Source organism: Callospermophilus lateralis, chromosome 14 (assembly GCF_048772815.1).
Source record: "Callospermophilus lateralis isolate mCalLat2 chromosome 14, mCalLat2.hap1, whole genome shotgun sequence".
In the NCBI taxonomy this organism is placed as follows: domain Eukaryota; kingdom Metazoa; phylum Chordata; class Mammalia; order Rodentia; family Sciuridae; genus Callospermophilus; species Callospermophilus lateralis.
In genome coordinates, this window is record NC_135318.1 from 49,875,629 (window position 1) to 49,890,497 (window position 14,869).

General features: G+C 36.8%; 1 protein-coding gene across 1 annotated transcript in view; it reads left to right on the forward strand.

Moving 5' to 3' along the window:
- The first annotated feature begins 933 nt into the window (after window positions 1-933).
- Window positions 934-14,869, forward strand: part of Commd1 (copper metabolism domain containing 1) — a 182,596-nt gene continuing 168,660 nt past the window's right edge. The window contains exon 1 of the mRNA XM_076833472.1: window positions 934-1,119. Within this exon, the coding sequence (XP_076689587.1) occupies window positions 943-1,119 (177 nt within the window). The 5' untranslated portion in view covers window positions 934-942. The remainder of the gene's footprint in view (window positions 1,120-14,869) is intronic.

Consider the following 14,869-nt stretch of genomic DNA (forward strand, 5'->3'; position numbering starts at 1 on the left):
TTTTAAATTTTGAGACAGGGTCTTGTTGAGTTTCTTAAGGCCTCCTGCTAAATTGCTGGAGCTTGCTTTGAACTCACGATCCTCTTGCTTGAGTCACTGGGATTACAATTGTGCCAGTGCACCTTGCTTGGATTCCTTCGTTTAGTGTTTTTAAGGTTCATTTATGTTAGCATGTATCAGTACTTTATCTTTTTTACGCCTGAGGAATAAATGGAATTTTTGTAATTTTATGAATAGGAAGTTAAATTGTCAATGCATTGCAGGATAGCAAAGAAAGCACGGGCAAAATATTTGTTATGGAAGGCAACACTGGATCAGAGCCACTGTCTAGCTGGCCACATAAGATGCATGTCTATAAAAAGGCAATCAAGGGCTGGTGCTATAGCTCGGTGGCAGAGCGCTTGCCTAGATTTGTGAGGCACTGGGTTCAATCCTTAGCACCGCATAAACATAAACAAAAGCATTCTCTCCATACACAACTACAAAAAAAAAAATTTTTTTTAAAAGGTAATCAACAACGAGAGCAAACCAATTATGTCATCAGGAGATAGTTTTATTGAACAATGTTCCATAGGTAAGGTTTAGGCAGCAATTAGAGCTGAGTGGTAGATTCCATTCAGTTAATCGGCTGGCAAGTCAAAAAGTTAAACTGGTTAACAAGGGATTTCCATCAAGCAATCATCCTTTGGATAGGTTTTGGAGTGCTGAAAGAAATCAGCGGGAGTAAAGAAGCCTACATGGAATTGAATGCGTACGCTGGTGGTGGTGGTGCCCTTCTGTGGGGATGGGTTTTACAGAGCAAAGCTGGAAGCTGCGGTCACCCACCCCTGGTAGAAGGGCCTCAAGGTTCCCAGCGTGCCTTTGCCTGGGCAATTTAGACTCATCTCGGCCGCCGTTAGAGAGCTGCTCTCAGCTGTTTGGGGGGCGGGGCTTTTGCAGACCATGGCGGGCGAGCTTGAGGGATGCAAGTCTCTGAGCGGGCTGCTGAGCGGCCTGGCCCAGGACGCTTTCCACGGGCACCGGGGCATCACGGAGGAGCTGCTGAGGAGCCAGCTGTATCCGGAGGTGTCGGCTGAGGAGTTCCGTCCCTTTATGGCGAAGATGAGGGGGATTCTTAAGGTATTGCTCTTCCCGAAGCCTCTGCCACAGAGCCCAGCCCCTTCTTTTCAGCCCTCAGACTCGCCCCAAGCCCCAAGTCTGAAAAGACTTTGCTCTTCAGATTTCTATGTAGTGGGCTCCATTCACATTGCGCTGCTTCAGATCTGAGGAGCTCATTCTGCATCCCGTCTCTTTCCTAAGGGTGACCTCTTTCTGCTCAAGTACTGTCCCCAAGGCTGACTGTCACTCTCAGGGTACTGCTTTGATTTTTTTTTTTAAACCTCAAGACTTCTTTTATGCCTCTTTTTTGGGTGGTTATCAATTTCGCGTTTCCTCGGCGTTTATGGGCTCTGGGCTTTTTAAAAATTAAGAGCGCTGGGTTGATCGCCAGCTTTCTAGGTTGTGGAAGTTTGAGAGCCTTAAAATGAGCCACTGTTTGCTGGCTTATTTAAGGGGTGGATTAGCCAGAATGAACACCTGTTAAGCAGTCAACTGTATGGTTAAGAGCATTTTTACCGATTGGAAGTCAAAATATGGATCAGCCTGCCCCATAAAAATATGTGAAACAAACATAGTAGGTGAAATAATTTTAATGCTTTATTTAGCCCAGTGTTTTCAAAGTATTATCACTTTATATGTAATCAGGATACAAAATATTAAGAATTGTAATTTTTTTCACTGTCTTTGAAATCCGGTTTGTATTTTGCACTTAAAACACATATCAATTCTAACTAACAACATTTGAAATGCACAGTAATTGCATGTGGTTAATTATTGTGGTATTGGACAACTTTGATTTAGACCAAGAAATTAGTCATAGGAATACATCTAGTACCAAAATGTACTTTAGAAATAGACTTAAAAATAATGCTTTTTTTTTTTGTGGATTTTGAATGTGTTAGGAACTACACTAAGGATTTTACATGTTACTTCCTTTGTTTTTTGCAAAAACATGGTGAACACCCATTTCATTTCATTTTATTTTTTTTGAAGACAAGGTCTTGTTATGTTGGCCAGGTGGGCCTAGAACTCATGATCCTCCTGCCTGACCTGTGGAGTAGTGGGATTGCATAAACCACTAATGATCCTTCTATTTCTGTTAATTTGTAATCTTAAGTATCAGAGAAGGCTTTGTAGAAAATTTGACCTCATACTGAGTTTTGAGTGTTTATTGTGCTTATGGGGATGAGGATAAGGGACTGCATACAGTCATGTTTTGTTGGTCTTATAATCTTCATATATTGGGGGCTGCTATTCCTCTTTAGGTGGACCATATTTTGATTCTTGGTTTTGTTATGAGATAAAAATTGTGAGATATTCAGAGAAGAGATTGCCCGAAAATTTTCTCCTTTATTTTCTTTTAAATACATTGCTGATTAATATCCAGGATACTTAAGTTTGCTGAGCAATACTGGGTTGCAATGTTGTCATGGCTCTCTTGGTACTGAGAGAAGGCACCATAAAATTTGCCTGTGCCTGGTAACATGGTCTTTGTGCAGCTGATTGGTCTGAGGAACCAAGGAAGAAAATCTTTGGTTGTTTAACTTAATACTGAAACCTCAGGCTCAGGGTGACATCTGCTTTTAATCTTCATTTATCTCATAAGCAGTACTGAAGGTTAAATGTGTAATTTTTATGGAAACATGAAAAGTAAATGTTTTTAAACAAAAAGCTTTGAGCAGAGATAGAATGTCATTCAAGAGGGAACATGCACAAATACGCATGATGCAGGAGTACTATAGTATTTGTAAAAAGAAGTGTGATTAAGCAACTGTGGACAGTAAAGAGATATTCTTTCTGGCAGGCTTCATGGGGATGCCATTTTTGTTGCTCTTGAAGAAAGTGAAATTGGTTTTTTTTTTTTTGGTGGTGCTCAGATTGAATGCAGGGCCTTACAACGCTATGCAAACACTACCTTTAAACTTCATCCCCAATCCTTTTTATTTTTATTTTTTTTTTAATTTTAACACAGGGTCTCACTGAATTGCTCAAGCTGTCCTAGAACTTTTGATCCTCCTGCCTCAGTCTACCAGTTTCTGGGATTACAGATTTGCACCATCACACCTGGCAATAAAGAGTATTTTTTTTTAAATTTTTAATATTTATTTTTTAGTTTTTGGCAGACACAGCATCTTTGTTTGTATGTGGTGCTGAGGATCGAACCTGGGCCGCACGCATGCCAGGCGAGCATGCTACCACTTGAGCCACATCCCCAGCCCAATGAAGAGTATTTTAAGACTGAAATGAGGGGTCAGCTACACAGGGCATTCTAGGTTAACAAAATAGAGGTGGGACAGGAAAATGTAGACCATGTTCAGGAAATGGTGTCGAGTTCAATTCCATCCTAATGTGGTAACCAATCAGGAGTATTAGTGGAGGAGGCAAAAAAAAAAAAAAAGTGAAACAATGCTTGTCCCTTTAAATCTTGCTAACATTTATTCTTGCTTTTAAGCAAAGTATACATTTTTTTTGTTTATTTTTTAGTTTTAGGTGGATATAATATCTTTATTTTTATGTGGTGCTGAGGATTGAACCCTGGTCCTCATGCATGCTGGGCAAGCACTCTACCTCTGAGCCACAACCGCAGCCCCTGCAAAGTATACATTTTTACATATAGGTGACAGCAGAATTCATACCTTTCTGCGGGAAAATTACGGTCTGTGAACAAACTGAAAATGGAGAGAGATGATAGGGGTAAGAGGGAAGGAAGGAAGGGATGTGTAACCTCCATCAAGAAATTCAGTGTCACTCTATCCCCTCCACCTCAGATTGAATTCAGGGACATTCTACTCCCCAGGTTGGTCTGGAGCTAGTCTCTTTCCTAAGCCTACAGAGTAGCTGGGATTACAGGCATGTACTGCCTCTCTTGGTTCAGTGTCACAAATGTTAATAGCCTTCATTTTTTTTCCCCTCATTGAGCTAAACCCCCAGCCCAGTTAAACACAAAAGGGCAAACATTTCATCTTCTTGTAGATGTGTGCAGCAGATGATTCACTTACTCTACTTTTCATTTTTGGGTAGCTCCAAGAGCAATGAATAAATGAATTGGGAGTGGTGTTTTAGGGAGATGACATCCTATATAACACAGTACTTGCTTGCTATTTACTGCTATTTTTAAATGATTTTTTTCACATTTGTAATTTCAACTTATATAAGTTTTTATACTCTTTTATTTGCTCTTGCTTTTATTTTTAATTTCTTTATTTTTGGTACCAGGGATTGAACTCAGGCACTCAACTGCTGAGCCACATCCCAAGCCCTATTTTGTATTTTATTTGGAGACAGGGTCTCACTGAGTTGCTTAGTGCCTTGCTATTGCTGAGGCTGGCTTTGACTCATGATCTTCCTGTCTCGGCCTCTCAAGCTCCTGGGATTACAGGCGTGTACCATGCACATGGCTTGCTTTTGCTTTTCAAGTTGTGGGTATGCCTAATTCTAGTTTACTAAAATTCTGAATAAAGATCTTTGGTATGAGGATCCATCACCTTTTGTTCCGTTATTTTCTTTAGTCACTACTGCCCTCTATTGGTGATGATTTTATATATATATTTTTTAATTTATTTACTTTTTTTGGTTGTAGATGGACACAATACCTTTATTTTATTTATTTATTTTTTATGTGGTGCTGAGGATCAAACACAGGGCCAGCCTGGGCAATACAGAAGGAAAACCTATACTACTTCTAGATGGGGAGAGCTGGAAAATGTAGTAGTACTCTAAATCGGGGCAGCGAACCATGGCCCATGGGTCTAATGTGGCTTGGCGCTCTTTTCCAATTTCCCCCTATTATAACCCTAGCTTTGGCTGTTTTGTTTTGCCTTATGGTGCTGAGGATCAAACCCAGGGGATGGAAATGTTTGGCAAGCTCTCTACCACTAAGATATACCTTCTTGGTGCCTACTTTTAAATTTTGATTGTAACATGGCCACATGCTCATTCATTTACATCTTGTCTGGAGCAGCTTTAGTCACTACAATAAAGTTAGTGGTTGTGACAGATATCAAGTGGCATTCAAAGCCTAAAATATTTTCCATCTGAGTACTTACAAAAAAGGTTGCTACAGGGCAGCTCTTAGACAATATAAAGGAGTAGAGATAATACCATGCATCTTATCTGATCATAATGGAATGAAACTGACAATCAACGATAAAAGAAGGAAGGAAAAATCATGCATCACTTGGAGAATGAACAATAGGTTACTGAATGATCAATGGGTTATAGAAGACATCAAGGAGGAAATTAAAAAATTCTTAGAGATAAATGAAAACACAGACACAACATGTCGGAATCTATGGGACACATTGAAAGCAGTTCTAAGAGGAAAATTCATTGCTTGGAGTTCATTCCTTAAAAAAAGAAAAAACCAACAAATAAATGAGCTCATACTTCATCTCAAAATCCTAGAAAAAGAAGAGCAAAACAACAGCAAAAGAAGTAGAAGGCAAGAAATAATTAAAATCAGAGCTGAAATTAATGAAATCGAAACAAAAGAAACAATTGAAAAGATTGACAAAACTAAAAGTTGGTTCTTTGAAAAAATAAATAAAATCAACAGACCCTTAGCCATGCTAACGAAGAGAAGAAGAGAGAGAAATCAAATTACTAGCATATGGGATGAAAAAGGCAATATCACAACAGACAATTCAGAAATACAGAAGATAATCAGAAACTATTTTGAATCCTTATACTCCAATAAAATAGAAGATAGTGAAGGCATCGATAAATTTCTTAAGTCATATGACCTGCCCAGATTGAGTCAGGAGGATATAGACAACCTAAACAGACCAATATCAATTGAGGAAATAGAAGAAACCATTAAAAGACTACCAACTAAGAAAAGCCCAGGACCGGATGGGTATATAGCAGAGTTTTACAAAACCTTTAAAGAGGAACTAATACCAATACTTTTCAAGCTATTTCAGGAAATAGAAAAAGAGGGAGAACTTCCAAATTCATTCTCCGAGGCCAACATCACCCTGATTCCTAAACCAGACAAAGACACTTCAAAGAAAGAAAACTACAGAACAATATCTCTAATGAACCTAAATGCAAAAATCCTCAATAAAATTCTGGCGAATCGGATTCAAAAACATATCAAAAAAATTGTGTACCGTGATCAAGTAGGATTCATCCCTGGGATGCAAGGCTGGTTCAATATACGGAAATCAATAAATGTTATTCACCACATCAATAGACTTAAAAATAAGAACCATATGATCATCTCGATAGATGCAGAAAAAGCATTCGACAAAGTACAGCATCCCTTTATGTTCAAAACGCTAGAAAAACTAGGGATAACAGGAACTTACCTCAACATTATAAAAGCAATCTATAAATGCTCACCATCTCTAGCAGTCAGAGAAATGCAAATCAAAACCACCCTAAGATACCATCTCACTCCAGTAAGATTGGCAGCCATTAGGAAGTCAAACAGCAACAAGTGCTGGCGAGGATGTGGGGAAAAGGGTACTCTTGTACATTGCTGGTGGGACTGCAAATTGGTGCAGCCAATTTGGAAAGCAGTATGGAGATTTCTTGGAAAGCTCGGAATGGAACCACCATTTGATCCAGCTATTCCCCTACTCGGTCTATTCCCTAAAGACCTAAAAAGAGCACACTATAGGGACACTGCTACATCCATGTTCATAGCAGCACAAGTCACAATAGCAAGACTGTGGAACCAACCTAGATGCCCTTCAATAGACGAATGGATAAAAAAAATGTGGCATTTATACACAATGGAGTATTACTCTGCATTAAGAAATGACAAAATCATAGAATTTGGAGGGAAATGGATGGCATTAGAGCAGATCATGCTAAGTGAAGCTAGCCAATCCCTTAAAAACAAATGCCAAATGTCTTCTTTGATATAAGGAGAGTAGCTAAGAACAGAGTAGGGACAAAGAGCATGAGAAGAAGATTAACATTAAACAGGGATGAGAGGTGGGAGGGAAAGGGAGAGAGAAGGGAAATTGCATGTAAATGGAAGGAGACCCTCAGGGGTATACAAAATTACATACAAGAGGAAGTGAGGGGAAAGGAGGAAAAATATAAGGGGGAGAAATGAATTACAGTAGAGGGGGTAGAGAGAGAAGAGGGGAGGGGAGGGGGGAGGGGGGATAGTAGAGGATAGGAAAGGCAGCAGAATACAACAGACACCAGAATGGCAATATGTAAATCAATGGTTGTGCAACTGATGTGATTCTGCAATCTGTATGCGGGGTAAAAATGGGAGCGCATATCCCACTTGAATCAAAGTGTGAAATATGATATATCAAGAACTATGTAATGTTTTGAATAACCTACAATAAAAATTAATTAAAAGAAAAAAAAAATAAAAGCAATCTATGCTAAGCCTCAGGCTAGAATCATTCTGAATGGAGAAAAACTGAAGGCATTACCTCTAAAATCTGGAACAAGACAGGGATGCCCTCTCTCACCACTTCTGTTCAACATGTTCTCGAAACACTGGCCAGAGCAATTAGACAGACGAAAGAAATTAAAGGCATAAAAATAGGAAAAGAAGAACTTAAATTATCACTATTTGTAGATGACATGATTCTATACCTACCTAACCCAAAAGGGTCTACAAAGAAACTATTAGAGCTAATAAATGAATTCAGCAAAGTGGCAGGATATAAAATCAACACGTATAAATCAAAGGCATTCCTGTATATCAGTGACAAATCCTCTGAAATGGAAATGAGGACAACCACCCCATTCACAATATCCTCAAAAAAAATAAAATACTTGGGAATCAACCTAACAAAAGAGGTGAAAGACTTATACAATGAAAACTACAGAACCCTAAAGAGAGAAATAGAAGAAGATCTTAGAAGATGGAAAAATATACCCTGTTCATGGATAGACAGAACTAACATCATCAAAATGGCGATTTTACCAAAAGTTCTCTATAGGTTTAATGCAATGCCAATCAAAATCCCAATGGCATTTCTTATAGAAATAGAGAAAGCAATCATGAAATTCATATGGAAAAATAAAAGACCCAGAATATCAAAAACATTGCTAAGCAGGAAGTGTGAATCAGGCGGTATAGCGATACCAGACTTCAAACAATACTACAGAGCAATAGTAACAAAAACAGCATGGTACTGGTACTAAAACAGGTGGGTGGACCAATGGTACAGAATAGAGGACACAGAGACCAATCTACAAAATTACAACTATCTTATTTTTGGCAAAAGGGCTAAAAGCGTGCAATGGAGGAAGGATAGCATCTTCAACAAATGGTGCTGGGAAAACTGGAAATCCATATGCAACAAAATGAAACTGAATCCCTTTCTCTTGCCATGCACAAAAGTTAACTCAAAATGGATCAAGGAGCTTGATATCAAATCAGAGACACGGCGTCTGATAGAAGAAAAAGTTGGCTACGATCTACATACTGTGGGGTCGGGCTTCAAATTCCTCAATAGGACACCCATAGCACAAGAGTTAATAACTAGAATCAACAAATGGGACTTACTCAAACTAAAGTTTTTTCTCAGCAAAAGAAACAATAAGCGAGGTAAATAGGGAGCCTACATCCTGGGAACAAATCTTTACTCCTCACACTTCAGATAGAGCCCTAATATCAAGAGTATACAAAGAACTCAAAAAATTAGACAACAAGATAACAAATAACCCAATCAACAAATGGGCCAAGGACCTGAACAGACACTTCTCAGAGGAGGACATACAATCAATCACCAAGTACATGAAAAAATGCTCACCATCTCTAGCAGTCAGAGAAATACAAATCAAAACCACCCTAAGATACCATCTCACTCCAGTAAGATTGGCAGCCATTATGAAATCAAACAACAACAAGTGCTGGCGAGGATGTGGGAAAAAGGGTACACTTGTTCATTGTTGGTGGGACTGCAAATTGGTGCAGCCAACCTGGAAAGCAGTATGGAGATTTCTTGGAAGGTTGGGAATGGAACCACCATTTGACCCAGCTATTCCCCTTCTCGGTCTATTCCCTAAAGACCTAAAAAGAGCATGCTACAGGGACACTGCTACATCGATGTTCATAGCAGCACAATTCACAATAGCAAGACTGTGGAACCAACCTAGATGCCCTTCAATAGGCGAATGGATAAAAAAAAAATGTGGCATTTATACACAATGGAGTATTACTCTGCATTAAAAAATGACAAAATCATAGAATTTGGAGGGAAATGCATGGCATTAGAGCAGATTATGCTAAGTGAAGCCAGCCAATCCCTAAAAAACAAATGCCAAATGTCTTCTTTGATATAAGGAGAGTAACTAAGAACAGAGTAGGGACGAAGAGCAAGAGAAGAAGATTAACATTAAACAGGGATGAGAGGTGGGAGGGAAAGGGAGGGAGAAGGGAAATTGCATGGAAATGGAAGGAGACCCTCAGGGTTATACAAAATTACATACAAGAGGAAGCTAGGGGAAAGGGAAAAATAATACAAGGGGGAGATATGAACTACAGTAGAGGGGGTAGAGAGAGAAGAGGGGAGGGGAGGGGAGGGGAGGAGGGGAGGGGAGGGGGGATAGTAAAGGATAGGAAAGGCAGCAGAATACAACAGACACTAGTATGGCAATATATAAATCAATGGAAGTGTAACTGATGTGATTCTGCAATCTGTATATGGGGTAAAAATGGGAGTTCATAACCCACTTGAATCAAAGTGTGAAATATGATATATCAAGAACTATGTAATGTTTTGAACAACCAACAATAAAAAAAAAGGTTGCTGACTCCTGCCTCAAACATCTGTTTACAATATATATGTAAATTATGTTTAATTACATATATGTAAATTATGTTTATAAGTTGGTTGCTTGAAACATACCTAAAAATTGGAAATAGGTACCTCTTTAGGCCTCTTGTCTAATTTTATTAACTTGTTCCTTTTTTTAAAAAAAGGTTTTAATTAGTGCCTTGTAATTGTATATAATAACGGGATTTACTGTGACATAATTGTACATGGAATATAATTACCTCATTTCAGTACTCTTCTCCTCTTCTCTTTCCCTTTTCCCCTTCTTCTCTACTCTGTTGGTCTCCCTTCTGTTTTTTTATTCTTTAAAATTGCTGCTGTATAGATGTACATAAAGTTGGAATCCACTTTGGTATATTCATATATGTACTTAGCATAATTTTATCATTTTCTTTCCACATTTCCTCCCTTTTCCCATCTCTCCTTCCTCCCTCTCAGTCTCCTTTCTCTATTGCACTGATCTCCCCTCTACTTTTGAGGAGTTCACCTCCTTTTCCTTCCCCTTACTTTGCTTTGGATTCTGCACATGAGAGAAAACATTTGAACTTTGAGTTTGACTTAGCTTATTTCATTTAGTATGATGTTGTCCAGTTCCATCTATTTACTAGCAAATGCCATAATTTCATTCTTCTTTATGACTGAGTAAAAACTTCATTGTGTATATATAGCACTTTTTTTAATCCATTCATCTGTTGATGGGTGCCTGAACTGGTTCCATAACTTAGCTATTGTGAATTTCTCTTCTGTAAACATTGATGTGCCTATTATCATTGTAGTATGCTCATTTTCATTCTTTTGGGTAAATACTGAGGAGTGGGATAGTTGGATCATATGGTAGTTCTATTCCTAGTCTTTTAAGGAAATCTCCATAAGACTTTCCAAAATGGTTGTACTAATTTGTAGTTTCATTCTTCTACATGTGGATTTTTTTTTTTTTTTTTTTTTTTTTAACATGTGGATGTTTAGTTTTCCCAGCACCATTTGTACTAACTTGTTCTTAAGACTTGAGATCTGGGGCTGGGGATGTGGCTCAAGCGGTAGTGCGCTCGCCTGGCATGCGAGCGGCCAGGGTTCCATCCTCAGCACTACATACAAAGATGTTGTGTCTGCCGAAAACTAAAAAATAAAATATTAAAAAATTCTCTCTCTCTCTCTCTCTCTCTTTTTTTTTTTTAAAAAAAAACTTGAGATCTGTGATTAACAAATCAAAAACAACAAAAAACTTATTGATGTTTCTGTAGTACTGAGTGCTAAGTATGCATTCTTAGTAAGATGTAGAATTTATATTTGAAAATTTTGCTCATATTTAAAGAATGTTAAAATTTATGCTTATTAGTGTAATGTAAAAAATAACAAAATTTAATGTTTTGCCCTCAGAATCACGTATATAATGTTATGAGCCTCAGAACCAACATATGAAAGCTAGTTTAAACTTTATAGGAAATGACCAATCAGAAACATGATATTTAGAATTACAATGGTAAAAGATTTTAAGAATTATTTGAACACCTGAGCTGGGCTCAGTGGCATATATAGCTGTTAGTAATCCCAGTGACTTTGGCAGCTGAAGTAGGAGGATCTCAAGTTCAAGGGTAGTCTCAGCAATTCAGCAAGACCTGAAGCAACTTAGTGAGACCCAGTCCCCCAAAATAAAATAACTGGATGTAGCTCAATTGTAAAGTGACCTTGGGTTTAACCCCAGGACAAAAATAAATAAATAGAACTGGGACCACAGGTGTGTGCTCCTGAGCCTATTTTTTACCCCCAGCCCTTTAGCCACCTTATTAACTCCTTATTGTAAACGTTACTTAATTACAATATAGAAATTTGAGATGTGTTAAAGCACATCTAATATTTTCTGCTGAGGTAACTAGTTTTAATATTTTTGTGTATTTATTTATCTCACATGTACTTACTAAACATCTTAATTATGCACCATGCATTATACTTAGGATACAGCAGTAAACATTGAAGCTGTAGTTTCTGTCCTTGTGAATCATGTAGTTTCCTAGAGCATGTAGACTTTAAGGCAGCAGTTATAGGTACAATAATTCCTAGTCTACTGTACAACATGAACAAAGAGAAAAGAAAAAAGAAAAAGAAAAAGGTCTACTTATTATTATTATTATTATTATCTACTAATATTATTATTAGACTGAAAGGAAAAGATGAAAACAGCATAGAACTAGTTTTCCTTGTTTGGATTGTCAGACCCTGGTCTGAAGGTAGGGGCTTCTTCTGAATGTGACTGACTGGGGTCTTTCCCAGTTAAGGATTTGAGTTCTCTGGGACTCTCATATTAAGTTTCTTTTATGACAGATTCAATCTCAAAGCTTGACCTGGTCAGGCCAAGACATTAGCGCATCAGCTCCATCTTCGTTCTGGGAATCAGTTTACTTTATCTTTTGTCAGATCCTGAAGCATGTACTCAAGTGGTTCCTTAAGAAAGGGTATATGGGAAGTAATATTTTTCTTTTTTACTATTAAAAATATCTTTATTTTTAGTCTCACACTTAGTAGTTTGGCTGAGAATATATTTCTAGGTTGTCAAATAACTGACTCACAATTTTGAAGGCATTGTTTCCAGTGAATGTAACCTGTCTTTCTGGAGGCTTTTAGGATTTTCTTGTTATCCTTTGTTCCCTTGTCTTTGGTGTATGGCTACGATTTCATTATTCAGGCCACTGTTTGTCCTTTCAGTCTGGAGACTGGTGACCTTTTGTTCTGGGAAAAGTTGTGCAGTCAGCCCTCTGAATATTTGGGTTCTATATTCAAGAATTCAAGAAACTGTGAGCCCTCTAAATATTTGGGTTCTACATTCACGAATTCAAGAAAATGTAGATTGAAAATACTTAGGAAAAAAAATATTGCTTTTGCATTTAACATATGCAGACTTTTTCTTTTTTGGTCATTATTCCCTAAACAATACTGGTTAACAACTATTTATATAGCATTTTAATAGCTAAAGATGTTAGCTATTAAAAGTAATCTAGAGATTATTTAAAGTATGTTTAGGTTATATGCAAATATTGTGCCACTTTACATAAGTGACTTGAGCATCAATGGATTTTGGTGTTTGCTGGGGTCCTGGAACTAATCTCCACAGATACCCAGGGACAACAGTATTACTACTTTGATTATTTTCTTTCTTTTTTTTTTTTTCCTATCTTCTTGCTAGCATTCTAGGTTTTCAAATGTTAGACCTTCTTAGACTGAATCTTCTAGTTTTCTTTTATTTTTTTCTACTTTCTATTTGTTTGTTTTTTTCTTACATTTATTGATAGACTTTGTCTTCTAACCTTTTACTTGAATTTTTCATTTGATCCTGTTTTTAATTTCCAATAGTTCTCTTTTCATATGAACAAAATATTATGTTTAGCCAAGTCATTTTTCAAATAAGGGAGATTTTGTTTGAACATAACTTTCTGTATTTGACTTTTTAAAGATTTATCCGTCTTGACTCTGTTTTTTTTTTCATAGGTAGTTCTTCAGTATTCAGAATTTAGACTAGTTGTATCTAGCACTGGTGAAAGCTTTCTCCAGAGGCTTTTGAGGAACATCATATTTCTAAGATATTTTTGGATGTGATGTAAATAGAAGAAATTAAATGTCTGCAGAGGAACACTTAATCTTTTAAATATTCTAATAATTTTTTAAAAATATTTTTTATATGTATGGACCTTTATTTTATTCATTTATAAGTGGTGCTGAGGATCGAACCCAGTGCCTCACACATGCTAGGCAAGCGCTCTACCACTGAGCCATAACCTCAGCCCCTATTCTAATAGTTTTATGTTTTGCATACTATAGTATATATTATTTTAAAAAGCACAATTTGATTCTCATTTCTAAATATCTGGAAAGTTTTATGGTAAGTGTTTATAGTAAAAATAGAAACCTACCTGGGTGTGGTAGGAATTATCTTGTAGAATATATACACCTGTAACCAGTGTGGGAAACTTAGGGAGACTCTGTCTTAAAAAAATAAGGGCTATGGATGTACCTCAGTGGTAGAGTGCCCTGAGTTCAAAACCAAACCAAATCCTAAAACAAAACAAAAACGAAACAAAGCAGAAGCACTTTTAAATGCATGTAATATCAATTTACAAAATAGCTCAAGTTGACTGGCTATTAGTGATACTTTTTTTAATTATCAAAGAACAGTAGTATCAGCTTCTATGTTGGGAATTATCTTGTAGAATATATTTGAGTAGCTCATTCTTGAGAAAAAACCAGAATGGTTTTTATAATTGATCATTTTTGTCTATGCAAGAAATTTGCATTTATTGTATAATGTAGAAATATTTTACTGTGTAATCTTTTTACTTACCATTAGAATCTCTTTACAAATGAAGAAAAATATGTAATGCAATATTATTATGTTTTTTCCTTCTTGTGCATCTGGGGATTGAACTACAGGCTTCTTGCTTGTTAGGCAAACATTTTACCATTGAGCTATGTCCCCAGCTGTAGTTTTGTTTTGTTTTTATATTCAGTTTAAGAATGAATTTTACTTTTATACATTTATGACCACATAATTAATAATACATTGAGCATAAAGTAAAATAGATACAAAATATATGGTTTTAAAGTGTTACTGGTCACCTTTGACTTATTAGGTCTTAGCTTTAAGCTGTAATTCTGTTTTTTGTACTGTAGGTGGCAGTAAAATATTGGTTTGCTAATGTACTGTTATGCCAGCAGCAATATAATGTTTAAATGTTTTCTCTGGAATGTTCAAGTTCAGAAAATGCTTAGAAGTTGGCTATTCAACAATAAGAATTTCTTAATCAAAAGGAAGTCTAAATATTTGGGTAGATATTTTGAATTTAGAAATATCATTTTTTGGACAATTTAAAGCTCTGTGAACAATCCCTTTTGCTGTAATTCTCTAGTTTTTGTATAATAGAGTTTCCTGATTTCATGGAGCATTTTTGAGAATTTAGGTAATGATGTACAAGACATATTGGTAATTCTCTAAAGGATTGGTAGTTTATTGATGTAACTTTCTT